Source organism: Mycteria americana, chromosome 5 (genome assembly GCF_035582795.1).
Source record: "Mycteria americana isolate JAX WOST 10 ecotype Jacksonville Zoo and Gardens chromosome 5, USCA_MyAme_1.0, whole genome shotgun sequence".
Classification (NCBI taxonomy): domain Eukaryota; kingdom Metazoa; phylum Chordata; class Aves; order Ciconiiformes; family Ciconiidae; genus Mycteria; species Mycteria americana.
In genome coordinates, this window is record NC_134369.1 from 20,980,143 (window position 1) to 21,003,168 (window position 23,026).

Here is a 23,026-nt window from a genome sequence, read left to right on the forward strand (position 1 = left end):
CCATAGACGGGAATTAATAAAGGAAAGCTACTGCTGTACTATACTGACTGAGTTCTGGTCTGGGAGAGCTCAGAGTCTTCTTCCTTTACCTGTTCCCTGACAATTGCATTTAACCGGCACACAGAAAGCACGCTTATTTGAAGGAGGAGTGGGTAGCTTCTCCTGGGGTTTGTGTGCCTGGAAAGTGTCACAATATTAGACTTGATATCCAAGCCAAAACATATTTACGTTATAGTTGGTCAAATCAAAACTCAACTTGAGACCAAACGTTACCTGCATCAAGGATGTCAGGTCACAGAAAATGGTTTGCCAAAACTTTTCATGACAGAAGTCAGAGTGCCAGAATACAAAGGGATGTGCAAAATCCTACTAAAGCCGTAAGTCAAATAAACTGAACAGTTTAGTTTTCCTGAACCGCATCCTGCATTCAATACCAACAGAACTGGTCAAAACATCTTCCGTTGACACATTTTAAGAGAATATGGATTTCTGACCAAACAAAAAACCTATTTTTTTTCTTTTTAATATAATAAAATACATTTTGATATTGTCAAAAGTATAATTTTTTTCCACCCACTACTTGCTTCTCCATTGCAATAATGGAGCAATTTCATGCTTATGACAGTGGTTGGTTGCCATTAAAATAATTGCAGCAATGTAGAATCTCCACTTTACCATGGTATGGACTAGAAAGTGGAAAAAAAATGTAGATGGCAAATACTTCATCTTGTCACCAGAACAAGGGAAAATAAGATCAAAGTGTGACAACTGAAGTTCATTAGCTACTTTAGTGACAATGCATGAGACCAGGAAGAATTTATTGCTGTTTCCCATCAGGGAACATGTTCTCTTTACCACGAATTAGCAAAATCACTATTTTTTTCCCCACAAATTTAGCAGATAGCCATACAAAGCCAGAGAGCAGTCCTGTTTAACATAAAGATGGCCTTTTACACAGCCCTTAACTGATATGAACTATATTTTTCCATTATGCCCTAATTACCAAGGGTAATACAGATATCAGCACAGGAGAGAGAAGACAGCTCTGCCTCCTCATTGCGATGATTTTCACTTTTACCTTCCCAACTTGCCAACTCCCCAGTTCTCTGGCAGAAAACATGTGATGCTTTCACAGAGCTCAGCAAGCCAGGGACATGCAGTCTTCACAGCAGCTCTCATAAACCCAACTTCATTGACTTCAATAAAGCCAAAGTGATTTTCATCAGCTGAGGAACTAGTCTTACCTGTATAGAACAGGCTACTGTGCACAATAAAAGCCCAAAGACTGAAACACTCTGAAATCCAAGTGCCTAGACATAGATTAGAGGCGAATTTCTAGCTCCTTTCAAATTTGCAACAAATTTCCATGGACTTCAGTGTGGCAGGAACTTCCCTGGTGGCAGACTGGGGCTAATTCATTGGCATCATTGCAGCTACACTGATTTATTTCAGCTCAGGTCCTGTCCTTAAACTTACGTGGTTGCGGAGTATATATTCATGACCTAATCCGTTATCACGGCAGGGGGAAATGGAAGAAATGAAAGCAGCACAAATGAAGATTTTATCACTTAAATAAAATTGAGTGCTGTTATTCTTTATGTTTATTTCAGTTATCATTCATTTCTTACCGCACAGACACAAGCAAGCTATTGTTCAACTTCAGTTCTCTCAGATTAGGTAGATAGACACCTAGGGGAACAGAATAAAGAATCACTTTGCAGAACTAGGAGTAAAGTAAAGGAAACTTCTGACAATTACAAGTTGAAGCATCTAATTTTACATGCATTTCTTACCTGTTTCTGCCAGATCTGTGCTGGACCTCTTCTAAGAAAATTAATGAGATTATTTCACTTCAAAAATATTTCACTCTTTGCATTTTTGCAACATATACATATTGTCTGCATGACTACCCACTTATAATTTTTGGAACCCCTCTCTGACAATTCTGATAGAGCACCTTTCCAGAGAGACAACAACAGAAACTGGGTTGATGGGTGACTGTTTTCTTTGGTCTGATTCCCAACCCTTATTGACTATTAACTGAGTGATACTCTGAAGAGGTAAGGGATGCTTTAGAGTATAGTATTGCATGACTTCGGATTTCTACATAATGCTCTTGCTTCTCTCCCCAGAAATCTTTTTCTACCTATTTAATGGCAAGTAGTGATGGACTTATTGGATACACAGCTAAGTAACACTTCTTCAAAATGTAATTTTGAGTCAAACAACAAAAGCATAATTTCCCATGTCACAACATCATCTTTTTAGTTTAGAGGTCCCCAAAACGCTACTTACGTTTTGCTAAGCATTGTCTTCTCCTTTTAATTTTCTGGATGTGATCCATTGTTTACTATTCAATCGTACAAGTTTCATATCTATGAAAACCTCAGTATTCTGTTGTTATTACTTTGATTAATGCTTTTTTCTATTCCCAAGAGACATTTGCCTTTTTGGTCGCTTCTACAGGTATCTCTGAATCAAAATCATAGACCAAATTCCTCCAAGCGACAGAATAATTTGGATATAAGCTCAAGTCCCAGGAAACATTTGCTATTGACAACAGCAAACTTTTACCCATTCCTACTAGCAGAGTCTACTCATGGCTGGGAAGCATCCTCCAGTATAATATGCAACCATGTAGAGGCAATACCAATTTTAGACAAACTGGATCATTGCTAAAACATTAAAATCTGTTCACAGCAAATATTTTTCAGTCCTCTGACTAATCTCTTTCTGGCAAGGGTGATTTAGGAGTGTCCAGAAGGACCTCATTCCAGCTCTTTGCAAAGGATCAAAAGAAAAAACAAACAAACAAAGAAATAAAAAAAAAAAAGAAAAAGGGAGGGGATCTCAAAAGCAAACAACAGAGGTCATGTTGTTCATCTCATTTCCCCAAACAGAACAAGAGCATTTATGGCAAAAACATTTTAATAAATCACATTTTAGCAGAAGCATTATCTATATCTAATGCTATTTGGGAGTGATTATAACCCACTTATTAATCTTCATGCTATACTGCAAATATTTAACTTCATGTCTTTGCAAAGCTCTTTAGAAAATATTAAAGATTCAAAACACATTGTGCAATTGTTTAGCCTTATTTTTTTAATAATTTTCCATAATCCATAAAAATTGTAGTACAAATTATAACACACCACCCTCATCCTGCAGGGCATACTTTCTCATGTCAAACAAGTTTTATAAAGTATGGCAACAAAATAATCTGGAGTCCTGACAGAGGAGATACTAGGATCTCTGTTAATTATTCACAGCAGTCATGCTAGCTACTGAGTAGCAAAGACTTCCTCAGATATAATCTATGCACTAAGAAAACCCCCACAGAAAAAAATCAAAATCTAGATTTTAAAAAATTGCTACTATGTTTCTAAGAAGAAACCTGAAGCACAGAGAGATGAAATGACTTCCCTCAAAGTGTTAAAGGAAAGAACAAGAAGGATGCAGTAGCCTCTCCAGTCCCAGCACACCAGCAGGTAATAGCCTTGCCACGGATTCAACCAGAGAGGTTAAAGGGTTACCAAGCAAAGACTATTGCAAAGCGTTACAAAGCAAATGGGTTTTAAAAACTAGTATTAAACAGAAGATTTGAATGAGGAGTCAAGAAGAGTAGCTCAACAGAAATGAAGAGACTTGCTCAAGAAAAAGCTTTCCACTGAATGCATTTAGGGTTGGTTTGGGAAAAAAACAACTATTAAAGGATTCAAAGAGTCAGAGTGACAGGCTGACATACAATTTTCACATTTGGTTATTTCATTATTGTAACCTGATCCTCCATCTTAACATTTTACTGTATTTTGGCACAATCTATCCCTGGGAACTTGTAGAGTGTTAAGCTCTAATGTGCTGTTTACTAGACTGAAATAAAAGCATACTATGTGCAGTCGTGCAAAATTCTGCCAACAAGACTTTTGCAATATATTTCTCCAATTCTGCAGGTTCTTCCCTCCTTTAAGTTTTATATTTGATATGTAATTGTTCTTTGGTGCTAAGAATTCATTGTCCATTTGATTTTGCTGGTTTTTATAGTCCCGATTCCTTATATATAGATTAGAGACTAGAAGATTAAGTTAAGAACAGAAAATTGTAAAATGAAGATGACAAAATTAGAGATCTATCCAAATGAAACAACATACTTCTAATTTTCTTAATTTTAACTCTCATGGCATCTTTCCTGAGAGCAAGGATGCAATTTATTCTTATATTGACATAAAAATACTCTAAAATATCAACAATATTAACTTCTAATATTAATTTAAAAAGTACAAACAATATACTCCTCATCCTGAAACTGCCTTCATACTGTATAATTTTGATTTTCAAAAACAAGAACGGTCCATAAAACTGCTGACGACCGCAGTACAAGGCTGAGAATTCAGAATGGCTAGCAATGTTATCTCATCTGTCTACAATTCCCTTTCACTAAATACCCTTTTTGTTATATGGCTCTGAAATTACTAACCACCAACAATGTACTAGTGTTAAACTATTCTACCGTACTATGCCAGTGGAACAAAACCGAATGAAGAACAGAAGGAAATCAAAGTGTAAGGTAGGTGAATAAAAGTGATACATGCTCACTCAACAACATTGCCTTAAGTGCTGCACTTCACAACCCGGGTAGCAATGCAGATGTCTTTCTGAGCTGCCTTGGTACAGCAGGTGACATTTAGATAACTGACTAGGAGTAAGGAGAAAACAAGCAAGATGCTGGTTTTATTATATTCTACAAGCTACAACACTTATAACACTTGTTGTTTACATTATGATGTTATTCTTTAGGTAGCATCATATATCTTGTTTTTCTATTGTTAACAAAAAATCATAATGGCTTGACTTCCTACATGTTCTGGAATATGGACTAGTGAAAAACATACACAAAAGAAATTACTGACAAATACTTGCGTTGGCATCAGGCAACCTACGTGTTTTGTTGATCCTACATCCTACAGTTGATCCTACAGGCATGTGAACACAGGCTGCACTCTTCTAGCAAGAGCAACCTGATACGTAAATTAAACAGGCTATTTAATTCACTTAAGCTGTGTTTGATGAAGTAAGATACATCGCCTTGATGTTATTTCCATGCATGTTCTAAACGTGCATTTTTTGCACATTTCTGGGGTGAATTGGGCAATGCAACTGGAGATAAGACTGCAGCACTTGCAGGCAAACCCAAGATAGCTGCAGTCTAGCTACCTGAGATGAGAATCACAAAAAACCATATCAGTGAAGGGTTTAAAATAAGCTTGCTGCCCCAGTACGTACTTGTGACTCCTGGAAAGCTTGCCCAAGCCCTGTTGTGGTGGGTGCTGTGGCATGTTCTCAGCGAGGCTTGTCAGTACCAGCTAAACCAAGACCAGCGTGGGCAGGGATGCACACGCCAGACTCACGCCTCCAGCCTCCACACTGGCTTCCTGACCATGCAAGCACCTGCCGCTGCAACGCTGGCTGGCGACAAATGTCTCCCAGCTTTGCATCAGGAATACTGACAAATAGAGCAAGAGGAAAGAGAAACGATGACCCTGTATGAAAAATAACACGTGCCTACTTCTGAACCTTTAGCAGAGCTTTTCCTTGATACAACATGTGCAAGGGAAACGGCAGTCTCCAGACATGTAATCAACTTAGCCTGGCCACCAGCAGGCAACAATTCAATAAGTACCAGTGAACAGCACTGTGGGTAACTTGATTTGTAGCTATTAAAATCACTTAGAAATAAGAGAACTATGCAGTGTCTTAAATGACTCTATCCCACCATTACTTTCAACAGGAATTTCTACGAGCAGGTCATGAACGTGGTCCCAGATCTGTCACCAATCAAAACCAAAGGGATAAGCTAATAAAAAGGAAATAGTCCATCTGTTTGAGTATGAACTGAAGCCTACATGCAGGTGAAGAGCACAGAAGTTAAGTCCAAGATCTGCAAAGCTGGATCCAAGACTTGCCAGGGTGGTTCAGTGTTTTGCCTGTCACTTAGCAAGGTGCACTGAAAACAAACAGCTAGAGATTTCAACAATTACCCCAAGCCTTGCTAAGACTCAGATTCAAGCTCTGGCACGAAGCCTTTCCTTAATTTTAAAACTGATCACATGAAAATATTTTAATACCTGTCTTCTTAGCTTTTAGCCCACACTCTGTCCCTAACAAACATAACTCTTCCTCCCCAACATGTCACGCCATTGTGTAGAGGCTGACCTAACAAACTGGGAAAGGTTAGCAGGATGGTTAGCTTTAAAGTTTAGCACATCCCAAAGTGAAATGCTCATAAGAAAAACCCAAGCAACATGTTTTAAATCACTCTGGGAATCTTGCTAAAGGAGATGTAGGCTCTCAGTGCTTGTGTTAGTCTGTGTATGGCTGTGAACATTGAAATGTTTCTCAAGTGGAAATTGCAGTGTAAATTTGGGATTTGAGTGCTGCAAGGTTCCAGGTGACCCAGAGTTATGTGCAGTCTAGTAACTTGCAACTCTTTTACCTGGCCATTTAAGAGCTTGCATAGCCTATTTTATCTTTACACATAAAAACAGTTAAAACAATATTGTTTACTGAGTGCAAACTGATCATCCAAACAAATTCCTTGATGACAAAGATGCTCTTACCCACGTTCTGCAACTAAGGAATACAGTGAGAGCAAGGTTAAGTGATTTAATATGGCTATAAAGAAAGCTAATTAGCCAGGTTTGGAATGCAAACAGAAACACCAAATCGCAGAGCGGTCCTGGCCGCAGGGGACAGCTGGAGGTCTCAAGCCCAGCCTTCTGCTCAGAGCCAGGTCTGTCAGATCAGACCAGGGTGCTCAGGGCTTCACCCACCTGGATCTTGAAAACCTCCAAGGATGGAGACTCCAAACCTCTCTGGATACACCTATTGCTCGACTGTCCTAATGGTGTGTGCTGGTTTTGGCTGGGATAGAGTTAATTTTCTTTATAGTAGCTAGAGTATGGGGCTATGTTTTGGATTTGTGCTGGAAACAGTGTGGATAATACAGAGATGTTTTAGTTGTTGCTAAGTAGTGCTTATACTAAATCAAGGACTTTTCAGCTTCCCTTGCTCTGCCAGGTGCACAAGAAGTTGGGAGGGGACACAGCTGGGACAGCTGACCCCAACTGACCAAAGGGCTATTCCATACCATATGACATCATGCTCAGTATATAAAGCTGGGAAAGAAGAAGGAAGGGGGAGACATATCAGAGTGATGGCATTTTGTCTTCCGAAGTAACCGTTATGCGTGATAGAGCCCTGCTTTCCTGGAGATGGCTGAACACCTGCCTGCCGATGGGAAGTAGGGACTGAATTCCTTGTGTTGCTTTGCTTGTGTGCGCGGCTTTTGCTTTCCCTATTAAACTGTCTTTATCTCAACCCATGAGTTTTTTCACTTTTACTCTTCTGATTCTCTTCCCCATCCCACTGGGAGGGGCGTGAGCAAGCAGCTGTGTGGTGCTTAGTTGCTGGCTGGGGTTAAACGTTAAACCACGACATGGTGGAAAAGCTTTTCCTTCTGTCACACTGGAACTTCTGTCATTCCAGCTGGTCTGGTTCTTACCCTACTCCTTTCCTCAGGCTATTTATCCAGACCCTTGTGACCAGAGACCAGGTCAGCAGTGCAGTTTCAGGGCAGGCAGCCAGCGAGGAGCATGCAATGAGCCTGACACCTTCAACAGCAGCCTTGCTTACACCATTCACTTTGACAGTGCAAACTGCCCTGTGATACCCCTAAAAATTTAGGCCTTACTCCATACGCCTAAAAATCAGCTGTCATGGGGAAAAAAAAACTGTAGGGAACTGATGATCACTGGAAGCATTAAGTGGCAAACTTTCTGCCCTAGCCACCTACTGACATGTGCAAAGAGATTTTCACAGGGAGGAAATTCAGAAATGCACTTAAAAAAAAAAAGACAGAAGGAAATTCAGGATGGTCTTGATGTTCTGTTATTCTCAAAAGCAGCGGGGACCTGCAGCTGCTGGTTTTTATAGCCCTCAAGGTCCAACTCTTGGTGCAAGTGGTGGGACATAAACAAGATGGAAATTGTTTGCAACATGGGAATAGTGCTCTGTATTCTGTAAAAGTTGCAAAAGCCTAATCACAGGGAGCAGAAAGAAAGGGATTTATTCCAGTAATGGAAAGAAAAGGGAAGTACAGAGTGAAAAAGGTGAAACATTTTGCTAGCTTGTCACAGCTAACATAAAATGGCATAGGAATGGGAGCACCACTTTCGAGCATTGTAGAAATGGCATAGTGAGATTTTCTTATCAACTGGAGGAAACATGACTGAACAGATTATGATCTCTGAAAGAAGCAGATGTAATTTACCTTAAATTATCAAGTCCCTACCAGAAAGAGGCCTATTTATGAAATAAACAGAATAACCAATACAAAGTGGCTATATAATTCAAGACAAAAGCCCCCTTCACTGTACTTGCTTAATCATTCTTGACAAATCGACATCAAAAGACCCACTAAAGCTAATAGTCCGTTACATTATAGTCACTTGCACGTGAAAATGACCAGTTTGGCTGAAAATACCAGCACCCACTTTTGGGGACATGACTCCTTTTGGCACAGAAAATATTACCCTGCAGTAGTTACTCAGCTTCAACATAGCAGAAGATGGACTTGGCAGACAACATAGCAGAAGAGGGTTGTGATGGGAATTCACATGACAGAAAATGACTGCCAGTACTGGAAAAAAGGAAGGTTTCATATTCTCAATGTTAGCTCTGCTACAGAGGGAATTCCTTTGGTACTTCCTTACTTCCCCAGTACAGTGATGATGACACAGAAACAAATCACAAGAAGTAGGGATGTTTAGGGCTCATCAAAATGACGTATCTATAGCACCTTCCTCAAGCACATCATCCAGCACAGCTTGATGAGGCAGTACAGGATGCAAAGACAGGCTGCTGGCAGCATGAGCAGCCTGGTACCACTAGTGATTTCTCAGCCACAGGGGAATCTTACAGTGGAGAGAAACTGAAGTTTGGCTACTGTTTCGCTAGAGTAGCACCAAGTACTCTAGAGGGCAAGGTAATCAGTAAATGCTCATTTAGGGCCTAGAGGCATGTCTTTCAAAAGAATTTGTTCAAACCAATTGGCTTTAGACAAAAGTGGTGTCACTCATCCCATTGCCATAGTTTTCAGTCCTGTTTAGAGCCTCACAGAAGAAAACAGAGATCAAGGAGTCAGAGGTACCAGGGAGATCATGTTTCAAGAGCTCTTGAGCAGGACAGTACTTTACACTGGCTGTTGGTTTCTGAGTCCCCAGTCCTGCTTCAAGACACAATAAAGGAAAAATTGAGATGGTGAGCAGAAGGTAAAGTGTTTTCTTACCAAAGTTTCCCAAGCTGTTCTCTCTTGTATCTACTCGCATCTCTAGGGCTTTCACTTGATGCAGATCATCTACCCCTGTCAAAACTTTCTGTAAAGATAAGCAGAGATATATGTGTACTCTCATGCAATAAACCAGATGACATGGGAGCAAAAAGGTGTAGAAAAGCTTTCAACCAGTGCTTTGTCAACATATACTCCAGGTCAAAATGGCTAGACATGCGATCACATTGAAATAAATTTAGTATTCAAAGATCTTTCTTCCTTGTAGCTCCGAATTATTCTAGTCTCATATAACTTCTACATTGCTTAAAGAGTCAAGGCTGAGGGTTACATTCAAGCTGCAAATCAACAACAGACCTACATGATAATTAACTTCATTTAAATAGTATGTCCATGCTTTAAGATTTGCATGAGTCTTGTACTAATCCTCAGCAGATAGGAAGTGTAACCCTTAAGTGTCACCTGTAATCAAAAAGGCACTAGGTAGTAAAACTCAATGAAACACACTGTTTAGCCTTTTAACCTCAAACTGTGAAAAGGAAATATGATTTTAGTTCAAGCAGCTCACTTTTCTGAAAGATGACAACACTAATGACAAGAATTACAAATTCCTTTGAAAATATCTAGGCAATGCAAATAGAAGCCTCCAAAATCTTTCATTATTTTTGCAAAATCTTAGTAATAGTATCAACCACTGCATTAAGCAAGGGTGTGTATGTGAACGCAGGATCTTTCCTATTTTATCACAGGATCTTTCCTAATATCCCAAAGTCTATGTTGATATGTACATGTAGATTTTGCCTTGGCAGAGGTAAGCAGGAGGACAGAAACAAGCAGAAGCTATACGCAGAGGAGAGAGGGAAGCTCTAGGACAGCCAGTGAAAACTACAGCAAGGCTGTGAAGTCCTAAGATGCCAGGCTGCAATTCCACAAGCAGCTGAAGCAATCTCACATTACCACTGCTCTCATCCCCTGTTCCTTCCTGCTATGACCCAGCTACTCTCTCCCCAGCTTCCCTCATCCAGGCTGCATGTCCCACCACCTCTTTTGCATCAGCTCTGGGTGCTTAGTGGATCCTTCCATGCATGAATTCAACAAAACAGACCAGGAGGGAACTGTATCCTTTCTTTCTGATGGGTTAGTGGTTCATGGAGGGGTCTGAAACACTCCTTGAGAGATGAGAAACAAGGCTTTTGTGTCATAAAACTGCCTGAAAGAGTTGATGCTATGCATAGTGATACAACTGCTAAATTTTCACCCTTCTGTGTCAAAAGAGTTAGGACATGGGGCTAAAAAAGTCCACTTCAAAGAAATGGCTGACCCTGGCATCAGTGTCTCCTCCTCAATGATGCAATCAACAGCATGGGTTGAAAGAAGTATTGGCACATGCTTTTTGCCCCTCTTTTTAAGATGAAGGCAGGAAATCATTCAACGACCTCCATGTACAGGAGACAAGTTTTCTTATTATTAAAAAGTTACAACATTCTTTAGTTTGTTTAATAAGGGGGAAATTACTCATTAGAATGGAATGTGTAGGATCACCTCTGTTTATGAGTTTTGGGAAGAAAAAATAACCACAAGAACATCCACTTCATTTTGCAGGGAAAAACGGCAGTTGCAACATTCCTGCTCATCAAGTAAAATTTGTATTGTGCACAAGTGACTGCAACTTCATTCACTCTGATGGTTCCACATCCTCTTACAAAGGACCAAACATAGTCCGAGTGTAACTGAGATGGCAGTTTAAAAGGGCATGGTTTCCTGAAAAGGCTCAGCATCCCTCCTTGAAAAATGGGCTCCCTTTGTAAGGTCTTGACTTGGACTCCTAAGAAACAGAATTATCCAAAATCTTCAACTGCTTTTGAATTTGTCTTTAAAACATTGTGTTTAAAATTATTTTTAATGTTATTTTTTAACTGTTATTTTAAGGAGGCTAAGCCTAAGAAAGCTTCTAGACTTTCTTGTCTCCCCACTAGAGTATGAGAAACAAAGGTCTAAGGTGAAAACTTGAGAGTCCCCAATGGCATCCAGAAATTTACTTTCTATCCCCAGATGCAGCCACCACAATAATGGTTTTGCTCCTGCACAACTACAGACTGCTTTCTCCCCCCAAGTAAACACAAGATCCCTCACTGCAAGACACATTTTGCAGTAATCCTTTTCAGCAGATGACACTGTCTGTCATATAGCACGAGAGTACATGAGAAATGAGAGCTAGCTGACATCCTGGCACACAACCACGCACTTCGATTGCTGGACTTGGACAAAAGCTTACTGCCATCAAAGGAAGCTTCTTCTGAAAAATACCTCCCCCCTCCCCATCAAAATAGTCTTAAGAGCCTACATCATTAGAAGACAGAATAGGAAGAGGTCTCAGAAGGGTCATACACTTTGTCAGTAGAGTAGCAGAAGGTCCTGGCACCACAGGGAGCCTTTGCCTTTCTCCTTTGCTGTCTGCAAGTTCCCTGCACACTGTCCTTCCCCCTGCTGTAGTCTAGACAGCCTGCTTCCACAGTTCTGCTTCTTGTTCTCCTCTTTCAAAATCCAAGCATAAAAGCTGCACAAAAGTTATATTCTCTCCTCTTCTAGCATTCCCTATACATTTTCCTCATACCAGGGATTACCAGTGTGCTTCTTTGCCCTCCTCTTCCTCTTCCAGATCCACCATTTGTACTTTTTTCCCTGTCTGAGAGATGAGCTGCTTAGCACATCCATATTTTGTACTGCAGCAGGCAGAGCTGTGGCTCCAGTGCTGGAAAGGGTTATTGGCTGCCATCACCAGCTCTTTGAACTATAGTTAGCTGCCTTGAAGCACATGCTAACCAGATGCGACAGACTCCATGTGTTCTCAGTCCCCGCTTCCCCATTCTGCTTTTCCAAAAGTCTCTGTGAAAATTGCTGTCCTTCCACCTGCTGATGCCGATGAGATGCTTGGAGAGTTTGGAACCGATTGGCCGTGGCATGCAAAAGCTATTGTACTACATGAAGGAAACAAGACATGCTCTCGGGTTGAGGATATGAGCTCATTTAAAGGCACTAGAAGCACAGAGACCCCAGGTGTTGACTGCATGCTACTTAGCAAGCAAAAGGCCAGGGCGGCAGTTCAAGAGAAGGTTATGTGGTGAACGGTTCCCGTGGAAGATAGTTAGGACACTCCTACTCCCCAGACACCTTTCTTGGCATACTGGTTGCAGCTGGAAGTCTGATACGTCTCATGTGTCACAGCTAAAATTCTGGCACCAGGAATAGGAGAGATGCAGGGAAGGACATGGAAACATTTAAAATAAAGATGACACATATTTAGCAGGACCTCCCTTTTATGTTGTTGTTTAATTTCAAAGCACAGGAACCTTCATCAAAATTTGAAAGGAGGGATATTTAGGAAGAATTTTACTGCTATTGGGTAGCAAAAGAAAAAAAAAAAATCTCGGCCAAACACACAAGGGATCATCAGCTTGGACAGAGAGATATCTGGCACCACATGGGTAGAAGTGATGTTAAGGCACTCTGCATCTCTTCATTCCTAGGGCCATGCAAGGTCTAGGACAGGCTCCTGCCCTAATTCAGAGATGTCCCGCTGTGGCTTCAGGTAATGACTGCCTGCCCACAGCTCAAAGGGCTGTTTTGACAGCCAGGGACAGAAGGTCTCTCTGCCTGTGCCCCAGGAATGCTTACAGACATGAAGGTGCTGTGCCATCTAGAGATTTCTTCTGCTGTTTACAGCTGCTTAGCCTCAACATAGAGCAGACAAAAAGGGACCAAGGATCTGTTCTAGGCAAAGAGTTGGATATACTCAGAGTCATTTTACATCAAAAAGATACCTAGAAAAAACTAACTACAATTCCAGGCTGATTGTTGGCGTCCAGAGAGGATTCTGCTTGCCACCCATCTACTGCCCAGCAAGGTAGGTATCGGTTAGATAGAGAAGGAGGATCTTTTCTGAAGAATCAAACATCAAAATCTTTCTGGCACATGATGTTCAAGAAGGTGGCCTGACAGCTTGATTCTGGGCAGCAAGTGTTATACTCCACCCTGAATTTGTTTATTTGAAAGGATAAAGTTCCATGGTAAAGCACTGCACAATTCTTTGAAGATGAGTAAAAGATAAGTAAAACAAAGATGGATAAAGTTCACTTCACATTTTTGCACCTCCTTCAAAATAGGAGTAAAGCTGTTTTCCATGAGATCATGCAGAAGCTATTGGCAAATAATTTAGCCAGTATTTTAAGACGCAACTCCATGACAGCTCACAAACCATTCCCATCATGCAAAATGTCTGGCCAATATCTAACTGGAGAGCATGCACTAGTTTGGAAAGCTCTTCCTCTGACTGACAAGAAAAGCCAATAAGTATTCTGTAAAAAATTGCAAGTGAAAAATACTTCAGTGCTTGCAAAGCTTCCCAACTGGCAGAACAGTCACCTGGGGATGCTGGGAAATCCAGTTCAAGTCCCACTTGCAGCTCTCTGTACATTCCTTAATTGGCAAATAGTATCTGTTCAATTAAAGCTGGTGTATACAACTGATTTCTCCTCTGTTCCTTAGATTTTTCACAAACTCTAAGAAAAGGAGATATGTTGCTGAAGAGCATGCTGCGTGCAGCTGTCAGAGAAGCATTTCCAGCTGTGCGTTTATTTTGCTGATCCCGGTTAATTTGGCTAAGAGAGGAATTCCTGAGTGGTGAGCTTATTTTCTTTTAATACTACACCTGTATGCAAATACCAGATTCATGTCCATTCATGTGTTCATTGCTTTTTGCAGGGATTTTATTTCAAATTCCCAACTCAAGAATAATCTCTCCCTATACAAAAAATTAATGTTGCTAAAAGTATGACAAAATATTTCTTCTAAGAAGAAAATTACTGGAACGTTAACAAGGTTTTGAGTGATTCTAAGTCAAGGGATTTTCAATGAGAGGGAACAGAAGAACTTCCCTGTGGTCCCATATGCAATCTTCCTTTCAAAATGGCTACATGCTGCAGATGCCCATAATTATAATATTTAGCTGTATTTCACTACTTTCTGCATACACATACAAACACATTATTTTCTCAGTTCAGATGAAGAGATCAGCTAGGCGTTCAATCTGTGGTAAAGAGAGATCTTGGGTTGTATGAAAAGTGTAGATGAGGGCAATAATTATGAAATTTAAGTGGTGGTGGATGCATTAGCAAAAATGTCTTTATTCTCATGCCAAAGCCTCCAAGTCACGCCAATGGATCTACATGGATAGGCCCCTGCCTAGTCTTGCCATCTCTAGTTCAGCTCCCCCCTGACCCATGCTGGGGATTCACAGTACTGACACCTTCTGTTTTTAAACCAGTATTAAGGGTCTGATGCTGCAAGTTGCTAGGAGATCTCCTAACTATCACAAAGTTCAAAGGGCACGTGGGGCACCAGAAACTATATGGGAGGTTTGCTGATCTCCCAGAGAGCCTGTATCATTTCTGTAGGAGGAATCAAGCTCAGTTTTCAATATGTGCTGAGTTAACATGTGGGTCAGGAGTAGACAGGATAGTAGATATTCCTACATCAATTTTTGCTTTAGATTTTTTAAGGATTTACTTTCCCTCACATAGATATTAAAAAAGTCATACACCGTATTAATTCTTTTTCCTATCTAGCAATTAGGTGCATAATAAGTAGCTACAATCATTTCTCAATGTTGTGTCACTGAACATGCAACACTCAAGACTTATCAGACTTGCCATTTTATGTTAGCTAAGTAGCTGTGACTGTATGCAAACAAAAATCTGTTTTTTTCATATAAAGGCATATGTGCATGTATGCATACAAATACAGAGATTCCTGATGTGACAATTTGAATGTAAAACATCAGATGCCTAAGTAGCAAGATGAACACTAATATAACAACTACAAGCCTTCACTGTAGTAAAGGCATTAGTGTTAGAATAAGACCCTATAAAAAGAAAGCTCTGAAACTAAATGAGGCTTTGTAATTTTTTTTCCTGTTCACAGTATTATGTATACTACTATCTGTTACCTTGAGCAATCTGATCTAACTTTGAAACTAGCTGTGCTTTGAGCAGAAGATTGAACTGGAAGACCTCCAGAGGTCCGTTCAAACCTTTTTTTTAATTATTATTTTTAAATGATTATACAATTCTAATGAAGGATTCAGCAGATCCAAATTCAGTCAGTTACTTCCATCTCCACTTAATTTATCAACATTTTGCACTTGCTTCCTTGATCTCCATTTTTTTTTCCTCAAATCCATTTAGCTTACAACTGAGAGGAAAACCTTCTGCCAAGGAAAAAAGGAAACGATTGAGTCATTTCAGCAAGAATCCAATCTGTTGTTCCAGGACCCTCCAGGATTTTCTTCTCCCCACGAGGATGAGTGTATATCATATGAAATACACTCTAACCTCCTGAGCAACAAAACTAAACACCACTTCCAAACACATGTTCCTAAGTTTAGAAAACATGATTAATTGGAGCAGGATCAATAAATAGCGAAATAAGAAGAATACTTCCTTTCTTCTCTAAAGATCATGCACAAACGTGATTAGTTTTGATAATGTGACAATATCTGGAAGACATTTGACCTTGTAAAATAAGTTTATTCTGAGAAGTGGAATGCTTTTTGTGAAAGTCAGGGAAAGATCCTTTGCAAATGGTGGGGAAGGGATGAGGGTTAATAGAACAAAATAAAAATCTGATTCAAGGTAGGTGGAGCCCTTAATTTCAGTTCCTCCACACTTAAAGAGAAATCTGTGCCACAGCCCTAATAAAGTTAAAAATTAATTGCAATGTGTTTCCCATTAATAGCCAGTTTTCAGAACAAAGGGAGAATGGAGAATTTGCTCACCCTGGTATTCTACAACATCCAACAACAACACATAAGCACAACACAAGTACAGGCAGAGCAGGGAGCTGGAAATACTAATAGGACAGGTACAAATGGAAAAGCAAGAACGCATATTCATATAGATGAAGATTAAACAGTACAACAGAAAATTGACATTGATACTAGCAGAAAGAATAAAAAGAACAGCTAATGATACCAACCCTTGCATCAAAAGGGTTGCATTTTGACCTGTAGCTTGGATGAAGAGTATTCAAATATAAAAGGGCACTACGTGACATCGCAGCAAGAGAGATGGCAGCAAGCAGAAACTACAGAAGATGTGATTAACATAATGGGGATATAGAATCACACAGGATTTCAAAGTGAACATTATGCTGAAACGAGGCCACAGAAGACCACAAACCCTGTAGTGAGTGAGCGTAAGGTTTAGGTGAGGTGAGGTGAGGATCTGCTATGGAGAAGAAGAGAACGGGCAAGGGATCAATGGTTTTGTAGAAGCTGTCTTATGTGCTACAGGGCCCAAAAAGGCAAAAAGAAAAGAAAAAAAAAAAAAAGAAGAATCAGTTTAAGCCAAACTTTCCTCTCTTTGGAAGAAAACAACCTGGCAATTGGAAAAAAAGTGAAGGAATACCAGTATCACACCTTTTAGAGAGTCCTTAATAATGAGGACTGCTAATGTAGACTGCGAGTGTTTTCACTACTAAAGAGACTTCTATCCCGCTGGAAAAAGGACAAAATGAGTAAATTGTGCAGGAAGAGACAAGGCCGCAGGCTGCAATCCAAGGCGCCCAGTCTTCACAGATTCTGCACAGCTAGACCTTCCAGCCTCCCTGAGCTCAAACTGAACAGGTGCAAGACAGAACATTGCAAGGGCAAGAAGTAAAGCTGAGTCTATATCTCAGAACAAAAACCTTCCTCAGGAACCTCCATCAGGTGTCCAGAAATCTGCCTATGCAACACTGCAGAACTGGGGCCTATGTCCTTATTTGAATGTAAAATATTTTTACTTTAATGAGCATGTATTTTAAAAATCTATTAGTTTCCTTCTCAGAGCACTTCAGCGAATACAATCAATAACTCCTAAAATATTCACAACTAAAAGACAATCAAGAAGATACTGCAAGTGTATTGATTTCAGCAAAACAACCTTTCGAATCATTTGGTTATCAATGGCATGTGGTTCCCTAAAAAATATGCATGTGAAAACTTGTTTTGGATTAAATGTTTGAACAGTGTCTCTATTTTTACATTTGCAGATCCAGAGGAAGTAAATTTATGGAAGCAGCGGTTTCCATTTGATCAACATAAAGGTCAAAGAATAGATAGATGGGATATGTTATTAAAACAAGCTATAAACATTGTTAATGTTTCCTTGACAATGTCATATAATTTTTCCTCTGAGCAGGAAGTATCCCAGCTATGCCAATACAAATGTCGGGTTCCAGGGCCAGGAAATAACTGTGTCCAGAAAAATTAGTAGGACAGTATGCATCCATTTAAAAGAGTCTTTGAAATGGAATTCCTTACAAATGTTAATACACACAATCTTAAAGAGGGAAGACTCAATTAAGTTCAAGAGGGTGCATATTAATAATAAAGGGGGTTTTCCCATTTTTAAAAATAGCCCAGAATTGTGGGAGACTTTAACTTCTGATCTGTATTTTAAAAAATATTACAAAATAATGAACTGCAACTTAATGGGATGTGGGTAACATTGCCTTACATACACTCCTCTGCTTAAAATTTACTGTGAACTAAAAGCAGCAGAGCTTCAGAAAGAGAAGAATTTCATGCCAATGAAAGAACTTCCTAAGAGTTTAATTCAGAGTTTATTGAAGTCAGAGGGCAGCTGTTTTGGTTACTCTAATGGGCTTTGGTTCATGCCCTAAGAAAACAGACTAATCTGAGAGCTTCCCATTGCAATCATACTGGGTATTGTAGGCCACAAACACATTAGACTGGTCAAACTCTATGCCAGATTTATAAAAAAGACCAAGAAGCTGTCAGAGGTTCACATGAACCAAAGAAAAGTGAATGGCATAGATCATAAGATCATATATCAATTTTTCTCCAGAAAGCTTAAAATATACACTCTGCAGAAAGTGATTTTTGTATTTCCAAACATTCTGTAAACACTAAAAGACTTAGCTACTAAGGGGAGAGTAGTTCTAAGAACAACTTGCTGTCTAATCTACAGTGCACGGTCAAAATTGTGACTGGTATATAGTTAGGGAGTGGCGTAAACCTGCAGCTGGAATATGCCCCCTGCAGAAGCTAGTGTCTCTCCACCAGTGCAGTGGATGCACAGAGGATTACGGACACCACGATCACCACGTTGCCCGGTGGGAGCATCCGAACAACAGCCTTGGTCCCATCTGTCTTTCACTAATTTCTATCCAGCTCTGCAACACAGAAAGCTGCAGCTTCTCCCCTGAACTTCTGCTCTGAGCTCTCCCTTCCTTTGGCAGGGATAAGTGAAGTTATCTTCTCAGCTCCTACACATCCCAAAGGATTTCACCCTTAATTAGGCCTGAGCAACTACAGCACAATATGCAACCAAGTATTCCTTCATGAGAGATTTCAGCATGTTACTTTCTTTCAACAGGCTGCACGCCAAAATCATTTCCCTTGGTCAAAAAGGAACGTGGCTTTCAAATGTGCTCTGAAATTTCACACACTTTGATATATATAGAAAGTACTTATAGCACTTGCAGAATATTTTAATTGGCTTCTTAGCAGGACAGAGGATTTCACTAATTCACAAAAAAGTTGTGCTTTTAAAGTTACATTTCCAATCTCTAGAACAAGGTTAATGTAAAAAGCTTTTTCTAATGCTAAGATTCAAGGTACTTCAGATTGCATTAATGAGATCTGTTTAAATTATAATTATGCTACCCATACTTTTCTTCACGTTGCTTCAAGAAAGCTGGCAATAAAGACAGCAGCATTCATGCTGGGAATATTTTTGATATAAAACAAGGTGAAAGGAGGACAAACATTTGATAAGTTTCCATAAGACAGAATTTACTTTATGCAGAAGTCTAAGAAGAAGTCTGACATAAAGAAGACTTTGTCAGATATGCAACAATCTGCAATCATCACAAAAGCTGCTGGAAGGTTAAGTTAATACAGCTCTGTGTATGCCAGTTTGCCTCTTCTACTTCATTAAAAAGTTGGATGTCTACTCACCAGTTTCCTGGGGGAAAGGTATGCATCCATAAGTAGCTCTCCATCATCTTTAAGCTTCGGACTGGGATTTAGGTTGCCTCGCCAACTCAAGTCAGTCACCCGGACTGCAGCTGAGGCCAGACGAGAAACTCTGCCAGGATTCCACTTCAGGTCCATCTCAGTATGCTTTGAACAAAAGGATAACAAGCGATCTGATTTTTTCCCTGTATTTATTATTTTCCCTTTAGCAAAATCTATTTTGACTCCCGTTGCAAGTCAGCAAGTGCCTATGGAGATACGGGTTTCTCTAATCAGAAAGAACCCAAAGCAATGCATCACGTAACATATATTCTTCCTTTTCTTCACCCTCAAGAACTATCCTAGTCCCACATCTCATTCAGCTTTGAGTATAAGCTTTTACAGCAAACTATCGTTTGCAGTTATACAAAAAGCCAGGCATACCTATGGCTCTGTACAAAGAAGGTAGTCAAGAACAAACAACTCAGGACACTAGCCCTTTCCAGTCTTCTCACTACTCCACTCACCCTTCTCTGGTGGCAATGAACCTCCCATCCACATGGGCCTCCTACCTACCCATCACCTCTTGAGAAATGCAAACAGCACTCAGCAAAACTCTGCTGGGCTCCAGGCTGCAAGTGCCAGCACCAAGATATGTCATCACTTCTCTCCAGTGTTTTGAGCTCTGCCTGTAGGTAGCATGGACAGCAGCAGTCTGTATTTGCTGTCCTAAATTAAATGTACCTGCACTGTTACTGATGGCCCTCTGGGTCAGGCAGACCATGGCTACTGACTTCTAGTTCTGAAAAGTCTTGGAGAAAACAAAAATAAAATACAATTTAAACAAAACTGTGTATGCTTCAAGTGAGGAATCAAATCCAAAGTTTGAAGATGAAGCACTTCGAAAGTGTCCATTCTTCAATTCCCAAAGCTATCCCTTTTCCAGAAATATTAACAATTAACTTTGAAATATGAGAATAAGCACATGACCCATTAGAGTAAAAAAGCAATCGGCTGTACCCGAATGGTACAAGCATTACTATGATTTATACAGCTATTTACTATTACTTGGCAGCAAGGAAGTATCACAGCTGGAAACATTGCTGTAACAACAACAGGCTAGACTAGAGGAAAGCCTTCTCGCTCTTCTGAAGGGACACCTGCAGTTTTCCTCTGTTCTCCACTGTGAAGCAATACTTATTCTTAGTGCTTGAAAAGTAATTAAATAATCAAGCTAATCATAACTGGCTGAGAAGGCTTCAGTGGTGGCCAAGACCTGAGAATTATCACCTTTCTTCCTCCTCATACTAATAAACAGTTAAACACAGGAGTGATTTCTGTTAGGAAAAATAGAATAAGTTCTGACTGCTCAGCTAGTCATCTCTACTTGAGAGGACTGACCAGTTAGTAGGTGAGAGAGGTTTACACTGAAGAGACTTCTTGCTCTGACTACTCATGTCCAGTCAAAAGTCTTCACCTCTGCACTAGCAAATGAAATTCAAAAGACTCAGTACTGTCAGAAAAAATAGCGGCCCTTATCTGAAGAAGAAGAACAACAAAAAATTAACAATGCACCAAACCTCTCCCTGCAGGATCTCCCAGCATTAGGAAGAGAGGAACCAAAACCTCACAATCCTAAGTGCTCCTTCCATATGCTTGTCAGGGAAGAGGCAACCCACAGAAAGCAAAAATTGTTTTTCCCAGATCACTGCATGTACCCGGCAAGCATTCTTAGAGAAGAAGCTGACTTCTCAGATGTGCTACACCTGAGCCACAACAATGTTCGACGCTTAGAAAACATATTCAAGAACAATTCTTCAGAGACACATTACTACTTTCAATCTTTCTTAATGGCTTACAGAAGAAACACCATAAAGTAAGCTGAGCAGGTCATTTGCAGCTTCTAAAACCTCGGTGTGCCCATAGTACTAGAAGGACAACTTTCATACTTCTGCCCATTAAGAGGGAAAAGTGATCTCAAAAACACTATGTGCCTTAGGTTTTGGAACAAAAACTACAACCCATAAACTTCTATTATCTGTTTCTTTTTCCAAAGAATTCTAGAATTTCTCAGATTTTTTTCCTCTACTTGCTTTAGAGCAGGTCAATATGATTTAGTCAGTACACTGAGTTGCAACAGTCATTAGTTGTCCAAGGAAATTCAAGAATCTTATGTGATATGAAGGTCTTCCGGTGTTGTCTTTATTTTCCTAAGAAATAATTATTTTGGTCAATAACTGACTTGGATTAGAATATCTGTCATAAACGCTGAAATACTTTGACAGTTGCACAAGACTTGTGTTGGATCATGTGCAAGTACTGGTGGTTTCTTCTAATTCAAGCGAGGATTGTTACTATCCAGAGATAATCCTGTATGTTACTGGAGCCAAGCGGAGCAATAGTCAGAAATCACTGATGTAACGTGTGAGCGCAAAATGTAATGAGATAATAGCAGGATTGCGTAGATTCGGGCTGTAAAGAATTAATACACTTGCATAAAGCAAATTATTGTTCTCCTTTCTTCAGTCCATCACTATTACACTTCAGAATGTCCTCCAATCTTTGAAATATGTGTTGATACAGCACTTACTTAAGGTTTGACAGGGAGATCAATTTGTGGCTTAATATCTGAAGTAACACTTCCAGTTCTATACTTCCCGCTATTGATCTGCTGCTTGTAATTATTGTAACATTGGATTAAAGAGAAGAAAAGTATTTTCATTACAAATTGTCTGGGATCAAATTGAGTTATTGTCAGCAAACAAAACAAATTTTTTTGATGTGCTTCCATCACTTCAAAACTTTCTCCAGAGAAGAAAGAATCTTCTCCTGAGCATAGATCAAAATGAGGAATATAACATCCTCAAAATGAGGAATATAGAAAAGCTAAGAATGCAGGAATCTTAGTGGTGAGGTACCAATCTCACATAAAAATCCATAAACCTCTAAAATCTCCAGTGCTGTATAGGAGCATGAAGGGAGCCTGGCACAACACCTATCCCCCTACAGATACAGGAGTCAGATCACTCATTTTCATCAGGTCCACCTGACTTTCTGAGATAGGTAAAACCAATTCAGTAAAGCCACCTCACCCACTCATTTAAAATGCTAAAAAGCAAATGAGAAATCTATGGCTCTGTCAAATGCACAGGACAAGCAACCACTGACCCAAACTAGTGTTAGCCTCAGTAGGACAGTTAACAGGGACTGGAAAGACTTCATTGTCATTAAAGAGGTCTGAGAAGTCACAAACCTGAAGATTACTCCACAGAGAAGATGGTCGCATTGGATATACATTGGATCTATACACAGAATGGTAATGCAGATCATTCCTGCAAGACTTCGTGGGACCAACAAGGATGGAAGCTAACTGCACCTAACACAAACCTTCAATGAATTCAATCAGAGAGCAAAGCAACACCAGTAAGCAGATGAGAGTGTCAGGGAAAGAGAAAATCGCTGAAAAAAAATGGGGTTTTGTCCTGCAAATGAACATTGAGAAGAATAAAAGAATGAAAGAAATCAGTGAATTAATTTTTGCAGGATTTGCATCATAGGTCTTGACTTGGCAGGCTCTTACACGTGTGGATAACTAGAAGCAGATAATCAGTGAGTACAGGAGAAATCAAGACCAGAGCAGTGAGATGGAAGATCTTGAATTC

The 23,026-nt window shown here is 39.9% G+C and overlaps 1 protein-coding gene across 1 annotated transcript in view; it reads right to left on the reverse strand.

Moving 5' to 3' along the window:
- LRRC56 (leucine rich repeat containing 56) overlaps positions 1 to 23,026 on the reverse strand; it is a 66,528-nt gene that overhangs the window by 34,392 nt on the left and 9,110 nt on the right. The window contains exons 2-4 of the mRNA XM_075501466.1: positions 19,368 to 19,532; positions 9,347 to 9,434; positions 1,629 to 1,689 (exon numbers count right to left, since the gene is read on the reverse strand). Of these exons, the coding sequence (XP_075357581.1) occupies positions 1,629 to 1,689; positions 9,347 to 9,434; positions 19,368 to 19,523 (305 nt within the window). The 5' untranslated portion in view covers positions 19,524 to 19,532. The remainder of the gene's footprint in view (positions 1 to 1,628; positions 1,690 to 9,346; positions 9,435 to 19,367; positions 19,533 to 23,026) is intronic.